The 15,031-nt window shown below is 52.3% G+C and overlaps 1 protein-coding gene across 3 annotated transcripts in view; it reads left to right on the forward strand.

Moving 5' to 3' along the window:
- The window catches only part of TTC39A (tetratricopeptide repeat domain 39A), a 49,863-nt gene continuing 34,832 nt past the window's right edge, over positions 1-15,031 (forward strand). Inside the window, exon 1 of one of the 3 annotated variants that reach the window (XM_043461363.1) lies at positions 1-19. Coding sequence is in view for 2 of the 3 variants with exons in the window: in XM_043461361.1 (XP_043317296.1) it covers positions 10,115-10,431 (317 nt within the window). In the remaining variant the exon portion in view is untranslated. Of the gene's footprint in view, positions 20-984; positions 1,103-10,106; positions 10,432-15,031 lie in introns of those variants that run through there. The other 2 variants (XM_043461362.1, XM_043461361.1) reach the window with 2 other exon arrangements.

The following is a 15,031-nucleotide window of genomic DNA, read 5'->3' on the forward strand; positions in this document are numbered from 1 at the left end:
TTCATCAACTGAAATGGGGGTGAGTATTTAATAAGATGAAATTAAATGAGAATCTGTGTAAGACACCTGGCTTAGGGTTTGGCACATTACAGTCAGTCACCATTTGATGCATCAGTTGTGTTGCTCAAGACGTAGGATACAGACCCAGCCCAAAAGGAGACAGATTGCCACCTCCCCTCCCCACCCAACTCCCTCACAGAAGTCTCCAGGGACCCCTGAATCCATCCTACACACTCCACCTTGGAGTGATCCTTCTCGAATACCTCCTCAAGCTGCTCCCCTGCTCCTCACCCTTAGTCGAGTTCCCACCCTCCCCACCCCCATGCAACCTGCTGGGCTGCACTGCCAGGGGCTCACTTGCTCCAGAGCTGATTCTTCTATTTATTACTGTTTTTAAATAAAAAGTGAAAATGTACATTACCTAAGACAAACTATGGGGTTCCAAAGAAAGTTTGTGCTGGAGACAGGTTCATTCTCCTCTGTCTCCCACCTCCCACAGGGGCTGGGAACCAGAAGTCTGTGAGCAGGGCGGTGTCCCAGTGCTCCGCCCGCAGCCTGCACTCCCACACTCCAGCAGCTCCTCTCCTCCTGTCCGCTCCTTGCCCGCCCCTCCTGCTCTGTGCCCGCGCACTTTGAGGGCAGCCCCAAGCCCCTGACCCCATTCAGGTACAGCCCTGGCAAGGCGGGTTCTGCACTTAGGCAGGTGGGAAAGGCATTGGTGACGCCATCACCCCTCGATACGGAGTACGGGCTCAATACTGGGAGTGGAGGGGCCTGGGGTAGGTCCTGGCGCTGCCACTGGCTCTCTGTGTGACCTTGGACAAATCCCTGGGGTGGGGGACCGTGGACGGGAGTGGTCTCGCCCTGGGACCGCAGGTCGGCTCTTGGACATCAATGCCCCTGTTAGGCAGGGAGGCGCCCGGCCGGGCGGGGAGGAGCCGCGGGGCCCGCCCCGCCCACCCCGTCCAGGTGCGGCCACCAGAGCCGCCGCTACTGCAGCCGCCGCCGCGAGGGGCCGCCCGTGCCCCCTCCGAGTCGGGCCCGCGTCCATGGCCTTCCTGACCGCCTGGAAGGGGGCGGCCTCCGGGAAAAGCGACTACAGGTACCAGGCGGGGTGGGGACTCGGCGGGAGGCGCGGGTGAGACTGCCGGACGGCAGCCGACCGAGGGACAACTGAGGGGACGCAGCTGGAGACGGCAGCGTGCGGGTTGCTGGGCGCGGGGTAACGGCCGGAGGGCCCCGGGAGGGGCAGCCCACTGCCTCTCACCACCGCCCGCCCCACGTGTCGCTTGCTCGCTTGTTAGGGCCCCCTGCAGGGCTGGGCTTGGGAGTGAAGAGATACCACCCATCACCCCAAGCCCCGCTTCCGGTGCTTCACCTGTGAGGGCAACTCAGGTGAGCTGGACCTGGGCCGGACTGGGAGTCAGGTGTGGGCAGCTGCGCCTCTCCTCCAGCAGGGCTGCTCACAGCCCTCACCCTCCACATCTGGGGCAGCAGTGTGGAGGGAAATCCTATGCCCCAGTGGGCATCCTTGCACACCACAGCCCTTCCCAGTCAGCCCTTCAGGGGTGTGTCATCACCTCTGGGTGTCACCCCCAACTCCTGGGTGAGTTGGTATCTCCAGACGTGTTCTCATGAGAAGGGGGAGAGGGGACAGCCCTGGCCTCTCTTCTGAGCTTTGACCCCTAATTCCTTTCCTTTGTATATTGAAAGCTCACCCTCCTACGCCCTGGAGAAGGGCAACCTAACTGCCCTCCCAACACCTCCATCTGACTGTCCTGTTGGCACATCAAACTCGGAAAGCCCCAAATCAGACTTCACATCCCACCCTCAAACCTGTTCCTCCTGTGTTCCCATCTCAATGAAGGGCATAGTCATCCACTCAGTTGCCCAAGCCTGGAATCTGGGAGTCATCTCTGTCACCTCCCTCCCTCACCTCCACCCTGGTCTCCAAGTTCTGCTGATTTTAGCTTCTTGATGACTCTCGAAGCTGTTCATTCCCCTTGGACTATTGCAACAGCCCCTAACTTTTCCATTTCCTGACCATCCTTCAGACTGGTCTTTTCTAAATCAAAAACCAGACCATGTCATTTTTCTGTTTTAAAACTCTTCTGTGGCTTTCTATCACTTAGTGGTGAAAGGTCAAGACTCTCCAGCGGAGGGGCTGTGACCTGCCCAGGCCCACTTCCTATCACTCCCTGACCCTCATTCTGGTCCAGCCACAATGGCTGGCTTTGTAGGACTCTCACAACTGTGCTGAGCTGCTCAGGGCTACCTCTGCCTGGAATGCCATCTACCACTCCTGACAGTCACCCCGTAAGATTCAACTTTAGATGATCTCTTTTCTTTAAATATATATATATACATATATATATATGTATATATATATATATATTTTTTTTTTTTAACTCTTAAACTTTTAATTCAAGGGTAGCATACATACAGAAAAATGCACACACTTTAAGTGTACAGAGCTCAATGACTCTTCACAAGGTAACCAGTACCCATGTAACCAGCACCCAGATTAGGACACAGACCATTACCAGCCCTCAGTGTCTCCCTTGTGCCCCTCCCAGGGGCAGGCCCACAAAGGTAACTACTATCCTGACTTTTAATACCATAGCTTTGATTTTTCTGGGTATTTTTATTTGTGTGTTTGTTTCAATTGAAGTAGAGTTGATTTACAATGTTGTATTTAGTTTCTGGTGTACACAAAGTGATTCAGCCATGAGGAAATGGCAAACCACTCCAGTATTCTTGCTGGGATAATCCTGTGAACATAATTCTGGAGGGCTACAGTCCATGGGGTTAGAGAGTCAGACATGACTGAGCACAAACACATGCACACACACACGTATATGTGGCTTAAAATAGAGCAATGTGATGGACAGTAAAATCCATTATGCCCAAAGCATTTCCATCAGTGAGGATATTTCCTGTCAAAGCCTCAGATGTGTCTGAAGAGCAGAGAGGTGTGTGTGTCATTGAGGATCCAGGAGGCAGGCTACCCAGAAGAGGGCAGAGTTTGGATTTTATTGTGTATTGGGAGCCACTAGAGGGCGTTAGGGAGGGGATTTACATATTTAAAGCTGACCCTGCTGCTGGTGGAGAAAGGATATTGCTGAGAAGACAGACTATTTTAACACTGCTCATGATCACCCCCTTCTGTCTCCCCTCTACATATGAAAAGGGGACAGGGTTCATCTACCCCCACGTCCTTGAAGCCCAGCACAGTATGCTTGGGTTTTGATGAGAACATGGGAGAATGATTTCTGAGGAGGGTGAGATCGCTTGGTTGAGAGGGTGAGGAGCCCGGTCCACGTGGCTTTCTTGCCCACCTGCCCTCCTGTAAGACCCCAGTTGTGCTCCGTCTTGTAGCCCCCTGTGTGAGGAGTGTAGGTGAGGACCTGAACACTCCTGGCTTTCTACCTCAGCTGGAACTTGCTGGACACAAATACCCAGAGAATTCTGACTCCCAGATGCCCTTACAGAGTCTCTCACCTGAGGCAACAAACCAGATCTCCATTCTCTCAGCTCAGGACCTGTGACTTCTTCACCCTCGGCCCTCACCCACCACACTGCATTGTCTCCCACAGCCTGGCCAAAGGGTGAAGGACTTGGGAAGGTGCTCAGCCCCCACTTTACCATACATACTGGCTCTATGACCCTGATTCAGCTGCCTGACCCATGTGAGCCTCAGTTTACTCATCTGTAAAACAACAGCTGCTCACTGAGCCGTGGGAAAACCTGGTGAAGCCACGTTGGTAAAGGACCTGACAGCCAACCACTGGGGCAGATTTGGTGATCAGTAAATGTGAGTTCACCGCTACAAGGGGATCCTCCATCTATGGTATTTGCATTGAGCAGAAGGGATTCAGAAAGGTTTAGGGGCTGGTGATCTAGTGGTTAAGAATCTGCCCGCTAATGTAGGGGACAAAGTTTGACCCCTGATCCAGGAAGATCCCACATGCCACAACTACTAAAGCCTGTGTGTCTAGAGCCCGTGCTCCACAACAAGAGAAGCCACTGCAATGAGAAGCCATCACAACGAAGAGGTGCCCCGCTCACCACAACTAGAGAAAGCCTGTGTGCAGCAACAAAGACCCGGCACAGTCTAAAATAAATAAATAAATAAATGAATCTTTAAAAAAAGAAAAAAAAAAAAAAAAAGGAAGGTTTGGGAGCCAATGGTGTGATTGCAGGCACGAGAACTGGGAAGCCAGGAGCTGTGAGAAGAGGGAAGTGATGCCTGAGCATCTTAATGTAGTGACGGCCACCTACTTGGCCTATAAACAGGGTCCCTTACCAGTCATGCCAGTACACGCCCCCCACCGTGGCTGCTCCTGTAGGAGAGGAAGTGCAGGCAGGCAGGATGCTTTTAAGAGAGTAATTCAGTGGCAGAGCTGCTGTGGGAGAGAGGGCTGCCCCAGGAATGGAGGGACCTTTCCGAAAAGGCCAGGGGCCTGCTGCGGCTGCCGTTGACAGGTTTCCTGCTCTCAGTTTGAGCCTGAGTTCAAGGAGCTCTAAGATGCCTCCAGATAGGGAGTGTCAAATTTTATGACTGGAATCCTTGGGCTGTTAAGGGGTCCCTTCCTTGGCTCTGGATCTGGACTCAAGGCCCGTGCTGAATTTTCACCTATGGGATTCTCAGATCCTGTGAGTTGAGGCATCTGTGATTATCAGACTGATGATTTAAAATGCCAAGTTTTACGATGTTGAAGCTACTGACCCCAGGATTCTGATTTACCTCTGTGGCCAAGGGCAGATGCACGGGGTGGGAGAGGGCTCTGATGTGGGAGGCGCCATGTGGCCCCTCCGATTCTGGTGAGGATACCATGGCCCAAGGGGGTAGCATGCCTGACATATTTGGAGAAGAACAAGGAGGCCAGTGTGGCTGAATCAGAGAATAAAGGAAGATGACGCCAGAGAGAGAGAGAGACGGCAGGGCAGGAGGGCTGGTGAAGACTTTAACTTTTGCACGGAGCACCATGGGGAGCCAGTGCCCAGGTGTGAACAGAAGAGTGATATGATCTGATCAAGTAGGGCTGGGGCTGTGTGGAGAGTAGACAATAAAGGGACATGGGTAAGAGCAGAGAAAACAGGGGACAATGCAGTCATCCAGGCAAATAAATTCTCTATAAATTCAGTATCTGCAGAATAGTTCAGTATAATTCATTGAACAATTCCTTATTTATGGGCATTTAAATGATTTCCAGCTATATCTTTATTATGAGAAACACTATGATGAACATCCATGTACCATAAATCTTTGTGTCTGTGATTATTTCTTAAGATATGATTGCTGCCCAGGTGTTACTGGTCATCTTTCTAAGGCTCTCAGCCCATAATTCCAGTTACCCTTCAGAAAGATAGTGCCGCCTTCTACTCCCACCAGCAGTGAGTGAGGTGGCACGTTTGCCCTGAGGGAGGTATCAGATGTCCAGTGGGTGTTGCCCTTGTGGTCCTGGCCAGGTCTGGGTGCATGTCATAGGGGAAGTCCCTGTTCTCTGGCTAGCCTTGCAGGTTTTAAAACTCTTTCAGGTCCATTTGCTTATTTTATTGCTCAAATCAGTCTTGTTATCCCTGGTTTATGAGTGAGGAAACCAAAGCTCAAAGAATAACGACCAGGCCCATTCTAAGAGTTTACGTCTATTATCTCATTTAATCCTTACAACAACCCAGTGAGGTTGGTGCCGTCAACATCCCCATTTCAAAGATGAAATCACTGGTCAAGGGTGTCAGAGGTGGGGTAAAAGCCCCAGCTTGCAAACCTGCTCTCTGAAACACTCCCTCCCTGCCCTGACTGAAGCCTGTAGGGTGACTTGCTTGGGGACTACACAACTAGGACATGGTGGGGCTGGGAGTCTAGCCGGATCTTCCTGATTCTGCAGCTCTGACCTCTGACAGGATGCCACTCAATGCCAGAAACCCCTCATTAGCATTCTGCATCTTTTTTTCATTCAAAATTGTTCTTGGTTTTTGTGCCTGATGGGGTGTCCCTTTCTTAGACCCACCCTTGGTAGCTCTGGGGGACCAGCCTTTTGAAAAAGAGCTCAGATCCCAGAAACCAAGAACATCAGAGCAAGGAGGACCCTTGACCTCCTGGTCCAACCTTCTCTTCCTTTTATATTTGGTGGGGAGAGAGAAAATAAGGGCCAGAGTAAGGCAGTAACTTGTCCAAGATTACACAGCTAGTAAGGACCAGAGTCCATGGGGAGGAAGGGGGGCAGCCCAAGGAGCAGGCCTGGTCCTCCCTAAGGGCCCCTCTCCAGGGAATATTGAAGAACTGTGACTGGTTTGGCTCTCTTCCAGGGCCCTTTGTGGATGAGCCTGTTTACTTGTGAATTATTAACGAGCTCAAGCCTGTAACCTGCTGGGTGGAGCTCACTCACTCACTTTAAGGAAAACCAGCTTTACAGTCACCAGCTCAGCGGGTTAGGAGGGCTGTAGGGTCTGAGGGGGTAGTTCTGGGTTTTAGAGACAGTGGAGGTGGGGTGCTTCATGTAAGGGAGAGGCCTGGAGAAAGGCACTGAGAAGGCAGCTGTGAAGAGGGAAGGGGATCAGGGGTCACCTGTGTAATGCTTGGTAAGCTTATGAGCATCCCTGAGAGGTTGGCACTGTTACCGCAGGTTTACAGATGGGAAGATTGAGATTCAGAGAGGCAGAGGCAAAGCTGACTTCACAGCTTAAGCTTCTTTTATACAATGGCATCACTTTTCACATGCTCAGACCCCTATTTGTGTGACATCTCCCCCACCCATTTCCACACATTTTCTCTATAGGATAGAGTTGAGATTTGGTTTAAGACATGTCTAGACCTGAGTGGAGAAGGAAATGGCAACCCACTCCAGTGTTCTTGCCTGGAGAATCCCAGGGACGGGGGAGCCTAGTGGGCTGCCGTTTATGGGGTCGTACAGAGTCGGACACGACTGAAGCGACTTAGCAGCAGCAGCAGCAGACCTGAGTCCAAGTCATACTTGGTTCAATCCTCAGTTTTCTCATCTGTAGGATGGGAAATAAAGCTACTGTGGAACTTTCTAGAGCATTCTGAGGAGGTTAGTTATTGAAGGCTTTTTTTTTTTTTTGGTCACACTATGCAGCTTGCAGGATATTAGTCAGATAGCATCACCTCCTTGATGGACATGAATTTGAGCAATCTCCAGGAGATAGTGGAGGACAGAGGAGACTAGAATGCTGCACTCCATGGGGTCACAAAGAGTCGGACACAACTTAGCAACTGAAAAACAAGTTCCCTGATCGGGGACTGAACCCAAACCCCAGCAGTGAAAATGCTGAGTCCTAACCACTAGACCACCAGGGAATTCCCTGAAGGTCTTCTTAAGCTGAGAGATGGTATCAGTGAAATCAGTCTATATGAGGCTTCTCAGGGCCACTGAGAAGTGCAGTGAGCCCAGTTGTTTGCTTTTGCTGGTTGGGGAGAAAATGAGAGAGGAAAGCAGGCCCACCGTTTCCTAGGCACAAAGCAGCAGAAAAAAGTTCCCTTGGCAAGGGAGGAAGGAACCCCGGACTCAAGATGCTCTCCTGGTCTCCTGGGAATAAGTAGGTGACCTGAGCAAGGTCACCTAGGTTGGGAGATGGAAATAATGGTGACTCATGGGCTCCCCAGGTCTGGGGCTGAGCCAGAGCTCCTGGGGGCTGGGAACTGCCTGGGTGGAACCCTCCTGAAGGGTAGGCCACTCTGATACTCTGATTCACCAGGTGAGTGACTCCAGCATCGCTGCTACTATTGTGGTGTGGACAGAGTTCCAGCTCTGAAGGCAGAGCTGAGCCTCAGTTTTCATCTGTACAAGGTGGAGAATAATAGCATCTACCTTGGCCCCACCACCACCAGCATCAGAGCACTTAAATAGCACTGAAGGCACATGCCAGGCACTATCCCGGCCATTTTACACAGAGGAATTCTTAATCTTCAAGATGACCCTGTGAAGCAGGCAGAATTTCCATTTTACTGAGGAAGAAACTGAGGCTCCAAGAGGTAGTTAAATGTGTACATTAAAATAAGATAATCCACTTTATATACTTAACATACGCAGCACATATTAAGCCGGTGATGAATGTCAGTCATTACCTCAGAGGAAAATGGTAAAGTGCTAGGCCCAAGTTTCAAGGTTTTGGTGGTTAGTTGGGCACTGACACAGAGACGTCTGACCAGACGCAGAGGCTTCCAGTCTGATGGCAGAGACAGTCACATACAAACCTCACTCGACCCCTACCACACAGATGCTGTTCGCCCCAGGTCATAGGGGAGGTCAGAATGGGTTAGAGCAGTGTGTGCCCAGGAAGCTACTGCCCCCATTAGGGAGGAAGGGCTTCCTGGAAGAGGAGGCATCTGAACTGAAACTTTCAGGGTGAGTAGGAGCTTTCACACATGGCAGGTTTTTAATAAATGTTGGTCAAATACAACTAAAGATTTACCTTGAAGCTAAAGTAGCATAAAGCTTCAGAACACCTCACTTACCTGGCCCCTTCCAAAGCTCTGGGAGGACACTCTAAATTTTATACTGATAAATTTGTATTCTTTTTTTTTTTAAAGAAGCCTTTTAATTATATGCTTTTGGATTGTCCCTTGGTTAAACAAATGAATAATACATAACAAGGAAGAATGTGTGTTCCAGGCAGAGGGAACTGCATGTGCCAATGCCTAGAGACCTGAAAGTGCGCGGCATGTGACAAGACACTCCCCACCCCCTATCCCCATCTGAGTCTCCTCCACCTGCCTCCTCACCCAGGCTCCTCTTTAACACATTGCTGGGCTTCTCACCAGCTTCACAAACTCCAGCTGTCATCAGTGTGCTTTTGCCACTTCCACGCTCTTTGATCCATGTACCCATCTGGTACATCCTTTCTACAACTTCCTTGTGTATAAACAATACAAACTTCAAAACTCAACTCTATGTCCACCTTCTCTAGTAAGCCTCCAGACTCCTCCAGCTTCTGTAGCATTCTCCCTTACCCAGACTTCTAGAGATGATGGTGGATGTTATCATAGTCTGCTCCTTGTAGTTAAATGGCTTTTCCATGCCTATGTCAGAATCCCAGAGGTGTGATGGCCCTTGCTTGTGAGCATCTGGCCTCTGCTCACATATGGACAGGATAAAAACCCACTACCTTTCCAGGCAACCTGCTTAGATTCAAACAGTTGTCCCCAAAGCCTCTCCCCTCCTGCCACCGGGCCCAATCTGCCTGGCTCCTCCAGGACCTAGTCCAAGCCCTCTTTCTAACATGGCTGCTTCTACAGGCTCCTCCTCTTTCCTTTTCTGACATCCTGGAGCTCAGGGCTGATCCAGGGGTGCTGGAGCCCCTCCTCCCTCTGTCCCCTGCCTTTGTGAAGGGACAGCTCTAATGGCAGCCACGTGCTCTGATGAGTCATGATCAACAGCATCTGGAGCCTGGAGGTGGCCGCTGGTTAACTCTTCATGGGCCAGTGGCTCTTCTGCCAGGAGGCCTGGTCGGCTTTAACTTAACTCTGGTCCTAGACATATACCTGAGGCCTGGGCACACAGTAGGCATCTGAAGTGTAATGGGTGACCCCACATAGGCCCTGGGGATTCAGGGGAGAGGAGACCAAGAAGGCAAGAGTGTGTGGAGCCAGGAGGGTTGAGTTCCAATCACTACTTGCCATTTTTTAGGTGAGTGGCCTTGAGCAAGTCACAGGAACTCTGTGCCTCAGTTTCCCCATCTGTAAAATGGCAGTTATGAGGATTCTTTGGGGAGGCAAGTGTGAACTGCTGGCTGGCAGTGAGTACTAAATGGCATGATTTTCTGCCTTCTGGTCTCCTGCAAGCACAGCCAAGCTGTGGGCAAGTGGGTGGGATTAAAATTCAGGTCTTTCTCTGCATGACTGCCCCCCACCAATGCAGTAGGATGATGAAGGGCTCATATCAGGGGCGCTGAGAAGGGGGCGCTGTGGGGATGGGAGAGTGGCAGGGAGGTGGACCTCAGGTCTAGGAGGACTTTCTGGGCCCAGATTGGTGGGGCTCCGTGAGGAAGGCGTGAGCCCCCCTCCCGCGGGCTGAGCGCAAAGGGTTCTCGGTCATGGGCAGGGCAGACCTTGGGCGCCCCGGCTCTCACTGTCAGAGCGGGAATGGGGGCTATGGAGGGCGCCCTTCGCCGGCCCCAGGCAGCCCTCCCACCCGCGCCCGCTGCAGGGCCCGCGTCTGCGGTCGGCCGCGGGCGGGCGGCGGCCTGGCCCCACTGCGCGGGTGGGCAGACCGAGGCCCGGCCCGGCCCCGCCGCCTTCCCCGCCCCCGGCGCGCCCCTCCCCGGGCGCCGCGTCCGCGGCTCGGCCGCACAGCGCCCGCTCGGGGTTCCGGCGGCAGCACCTGGGCCGCGGCTGGCGTCCGCGGGGGCACGCTGCCCGCCCCCCTCGGCGATGACCACGGCCAGCGCCCCGGGCGCCCTACCTGCGGGGTAAGTGCGCGGCGGGGCGGCTCGAGGGGGCACGGGCCGGGCCGGGTCGGGACGGGGGGCGGCGCCGGGCCCGGTCTCCCCAGCGGCCCGCACTGCGGCTTCCAGCCCCTGCCTCCGGGCGCCGCCGCCGCAGCCGGGGAGCGGGAAGGGGGCTGCGCGGGGAGGGTGGAGGCCCCGGGGACCCTGGGTCGGTCACTCCCCTCTGGGTCCCAACTTTGTCGGAAGCTGTGGCCACAGCCACGTCAGAGCCTCCTCCCTCCCTGCTGGCGTTTACACCTGAGCCCACCGTCATCACCTCCATTACAGGTGAGGGACCTTAGCCAGTAGCTCTTAGATGACTTGTCTTAGGTCTCCCAGGAGGTGAGAAGTGGGCCTGAGATTTGAAACCAGCAGGGTCTGATGCCAGGCACTACTTCATCTTCAGGGATATTCGAAGGAGTTAAAAGGCTAAGCTAGGACGCGGCTGGGCCCCCTGGGCACGACAGGAACAGCGGGAGTAAAGGTGGCCGTTGTCACTTTCAACGTGGCACTTGTGTCCATCGCCACTGCCCCCGCCGAGGAACCGGTGGGGCCCTACACTGCCCGCAGCAGTGAGCAGCTCTTGGCCATTCGTGGGCCCCGCTGCTAGGGGTTGGGAGCCAGAGCTCCTAGGAAGTCTTTGGGTGGAGATCCGGCCCAGGTGAGCTGGGAGGGGTGCCATTCTGCCTGGAGCCTGGCCAACAGGACCGTATTTGCGTAGGGCCTCAGGACTAACACACGAATAGGGTGGTGACAAGGCTGGTGCCGCCTGTCAGCTGGCAGCCTCCACAGGGCCCTTGTGTGTTCCAGACTGAGGGCTTGGAAGTTGGGTGGCCGGGGGACTCCCTGTCCTAGGGGAGGGTTGCCTGGTAAGTCAGGCAACGTTTTGTGTGACTTTGACCAAGTCCTTTATCCTCTCTAGACTTCTGGTCCCTCCTTTGGAAAATACAGAGAGGCTGGGCTGGCTGCTCCCTTCCTTCTCTGGGCTGGTCTCCGTAAATCTGGAAGCTAGTTAAGTCTGTCTGCCCAGCCCTGAGCATCACCCCCACTGGGCCAAGAAAATTGATTTTCAGGAGAAAAGGCAGGTGTGGAGCAAGGGCACCTATCAAAGAATCCTGAACCCCCAGACTAGAACCCTCATTCATCCTCTTCCTTGCACCCTCACATCCCTGCCTGAGTCCTCTCTACAACTCTAGGCTCCTGTGGCCCCTCCTTGGGCCTTCAGGGCAATGAGCTTGCCCTTCTGCACTGGCAGGTCACCCTTCTACTAAACCATACCTGCCCGTTTGCGTGCCCTCAAGTTCCATCTGGTCCCAGTCAGTGCCTTCTGGTGGCGTCTGAGCAGAGCAGGGGCAAAGCAGTTCCTTCACCACAGACACTCATTCAGTCACTCAACAAACTCCCAGGCCTACTCAGCCCAGCTCCATGTGTGAGGGTCAGTGGTGAACAAACCAACATTTACATCTCCATCACTTCAAAAATTATGAAATATTTTCAACCTTTGGAATAGTATAGCCAATAATAAAATGAACTCTATGCCCTTGCCAGCAAGCTTTTTCAGATGTTAATATTGTGCCCCATTTATTTCATATTCTTTTTAAGAAATAAACCATGGCAAAGATGGTCAAAGCCCCTGTGGACCACCTCTACCCTTCCCTCTACAGAGACAGTCACAATTTTTTTCTGAATTTTTTTCTGGTTTTATCATTTTTCTGTCTTTTTATTCTTTTACTGAGTATGTTTAACCCTAAAAGTTATGTAGTTCTTTAAATTTTTTCTGTAAATGGAGTCATACAGCATAAATCATTCTGCAACTTGCTTTTTACCCATTCACCTTCAGGTTTCTGAGATCAAGGTCTCTTGATCCTTGAAACCCTGGTCTGCACTTGCCTTCCAATGTATGGTACGCCACCTGTTGTAGAGACTGTTATTTATTTATTTATCCAGCCTTCCTGAGGTGGAAGGAAGGTCCACTTGAACCTGAGATGGTTCCCAGGGTCTTGTTATTCAAACAATATTCTCAAGTGATTGTCTTGCACATATATGAGTGTTCTTCCAGGTTCCCAGGTAGGAGTGGAATTGCCCAGTAGTAGGACATGTGCATTCAATTTTTAAAGTTACTTAGTTTCATTATAAAAGTGGTGCTGCTCTGTAAAAGAAATGATGGAAACATCTTAGGGAAAAAAATTGCTAACATTTCCTGAGTACTTTTTATTGTGCTTTACACTGTCTCAGTCATTCTTACCAGCAACACGGGGAGGTAGCTACTGCCATTCCCATTTCATTGATGAGGAAACTGAGGCTCATAGAGGTTAAAGAACTTTCTCAAGTTTTTCCAACAAGTGATTGTTAAGCTGCCTCTATAGTCCAGGGTTGTCTGCTTTCAAAGCTCCACACTACCTAGGCCACACCACATCACTCCCTGCCACGTGGTACTGGCTTTATGCGCAGCTAAGGGTGACTCTGGAAGCAGAGTCCCAATCATATTTGCAGTTTAGAAAGGTCATTGTGGAAGCGACAGGTCCCCTACAGATGTGTTCCCCTGAGCCAGAGTTCCCCCTGAATGCTGGAGCAGGAAGCAGAGGCCAGCTCTGACATCTGAGAGGCTCTGAGTGGCCGCCTTGCCCTGCCTCCACCCACCTCACCCTGACTGAGGGCTGGGTAGGAGGGTTTTCTGTTTTCAGCAGGTGTGACGGTGCCCCAGCTCTGCCCATCACACACTAAGGTAGGGATTTCCAGGCAGACTGAAGTGGAGGGGTGGGAAGGAAGGGGAGAGAGGGATGGCTCCAGGCTGGACACCCCCCTCCCACCCTTCAGCTCTCTTCTCACTTTGACTTCAAGCCCCCTCCCCACTATGCTAAAGATCCTGGTGTTCGTTGTCACTAGCCATGCTCCAGACTCCATCCAGCTCGACATCCCTGCCCACCCACCCCCACCTGCAGCACAGAAGAGACCACCATCACCACGTGGGAGCCCAGGAATATTTTGGCCTGGGCCCCAGCAGGGAGCTTGGAGCAGAAAGGCCTTAAGAACATGGGGACAGCCTACAGAGAAGTGGGGACCTCAGTCACAGCCAGGGGAAGGGAAAGGTTTGGCAGGTTGCTTTTGCAGAAAGTATTTCTGTCTTCTCCCAGGTTCCTGGGAGCAGGAAACCAGGTTCCTCTTTTCACCGTCTTCACTTCTTTATCTGTCAAACGCAGATAAGAACTTGTGGCTCTTGGAGCTGGTAGGAGGATTGAGTGAAATAATGCAGGCATCAATTTAGATAACTTGAAGTGATATTCTCCTGGCAGTGACGGGTATTTGTTAGTGCTATTATTAAGTCCAGTGGGGCTGATGTCTCCAACCCGCCTGAGCTCCCCAGCCAGCTGGGATGCCCCCACCTCACTCTTCCACTTATAGGCCTTGCCAAGCCTGTCTTCCATACTTGCCCCATGGTGGCTGGCGCCCCCTCCTCACTATGGTGCCATGCCTCCAGCCTTTGCTCACACTCTGTTCCCCTTCTGGGACTGCTTTCTCCATCTAGTCCTCGCTTCAGGGCCATTGCACCCAGAAAACTTCCTTGATTGCCCCACCCTCACTTCCTGGTCTCTTCAGCCCTCGGTGATGCCCGTGAGCGCAGCCCTGGAGGCTCTGGTTGTCCATGTCTCTGCCTCCTGTAGCCCTCAGGGCAGGCCCCGGTCTGGGTCCAGTCTCTTTTCCCCAGGGTCCAGCCCCAGCTCTGGAGAGGTCACCGCAGACCCGCCTCACCACAGTTAAGGGGAAGAGGTGCTGAGGCTGCCAGAGAAGGGAATATGTGCCTCTGTGTTGTCTGTCTGTCTGTGTGTCTTTCTCTCCAGGTAGACTGATGCAGTAGACTGCATCTTTCTTGATGCAGGTGGAGGCGGTGGTGGGAGTGACAGTGGGGTGTGTATAGAAGGGGAATGTAGGCTCTTGTCTCTGAAGTTGTTTAGAGCTGGACAGAAGCCAGGACAATGGACTTGACTCCCTGGGGCTGAGCTGGTGGGCACTGGCTTAGGCAGAAACTTGGGTTAGAAGCTATGCTCAGGCACGTGACCTTGGCCAAGTCACCTCTCTGTGTGCCTTAGTCTCCTCTTCTGAAGTGAGAGAATAATCCCACTTCACAAAGCTTTGTGAGCGCTCAAGGAGAGGACGCCAGTCAAGTGCCTGGGGCAGCAGGTACTCATTGCCTTCTGACTGATTCACCAGCAGAGATGAATGGACTGAACCCCACTCATTAGGCTAAGCCTTGGGCGCAAAGGAAGATACTCTTGGCTTTATCCCAAGAGTGAAGACAGTGAAGGCTTTCAAGCCTGGAAATGACATGATCAGATTTGGGTTTTAAAAAGATACCTTTGGCTATTACATTATCCCTTAGTAAAACTACCCAGAGGCTGGATGAGTTACAATATTCATCCTTTAACATACATTCCTGAGAGTCTGCTGAAGTAACAAATCCCTCAAGCCAAGGGAGCTGAAATCAGGCTGGTAAATAAGATGAAGCCATGGCAACCTGGTGGCATTTACAAGTTACAGAAACCGAGAATCTTGAGTTTTAATGACACTTAAGGAATGGACTTCC

Source organism: Cervus canadensis, chromosome 2 (assembly GCF_019320065.1).
Source record: "Cervus canadensis isolate Bull #8, Minnesota chromosome 2, ASM1932006v1, whole genome shotgun sequence".
In the NCBI taxonomy this organism is placed as follows: domain Eukaryota; kingdom Metazoa; phylum Chordata; class Mammalia; order Artiodactyla; family Cervidae; genus Cervus; species Cervus canadensis.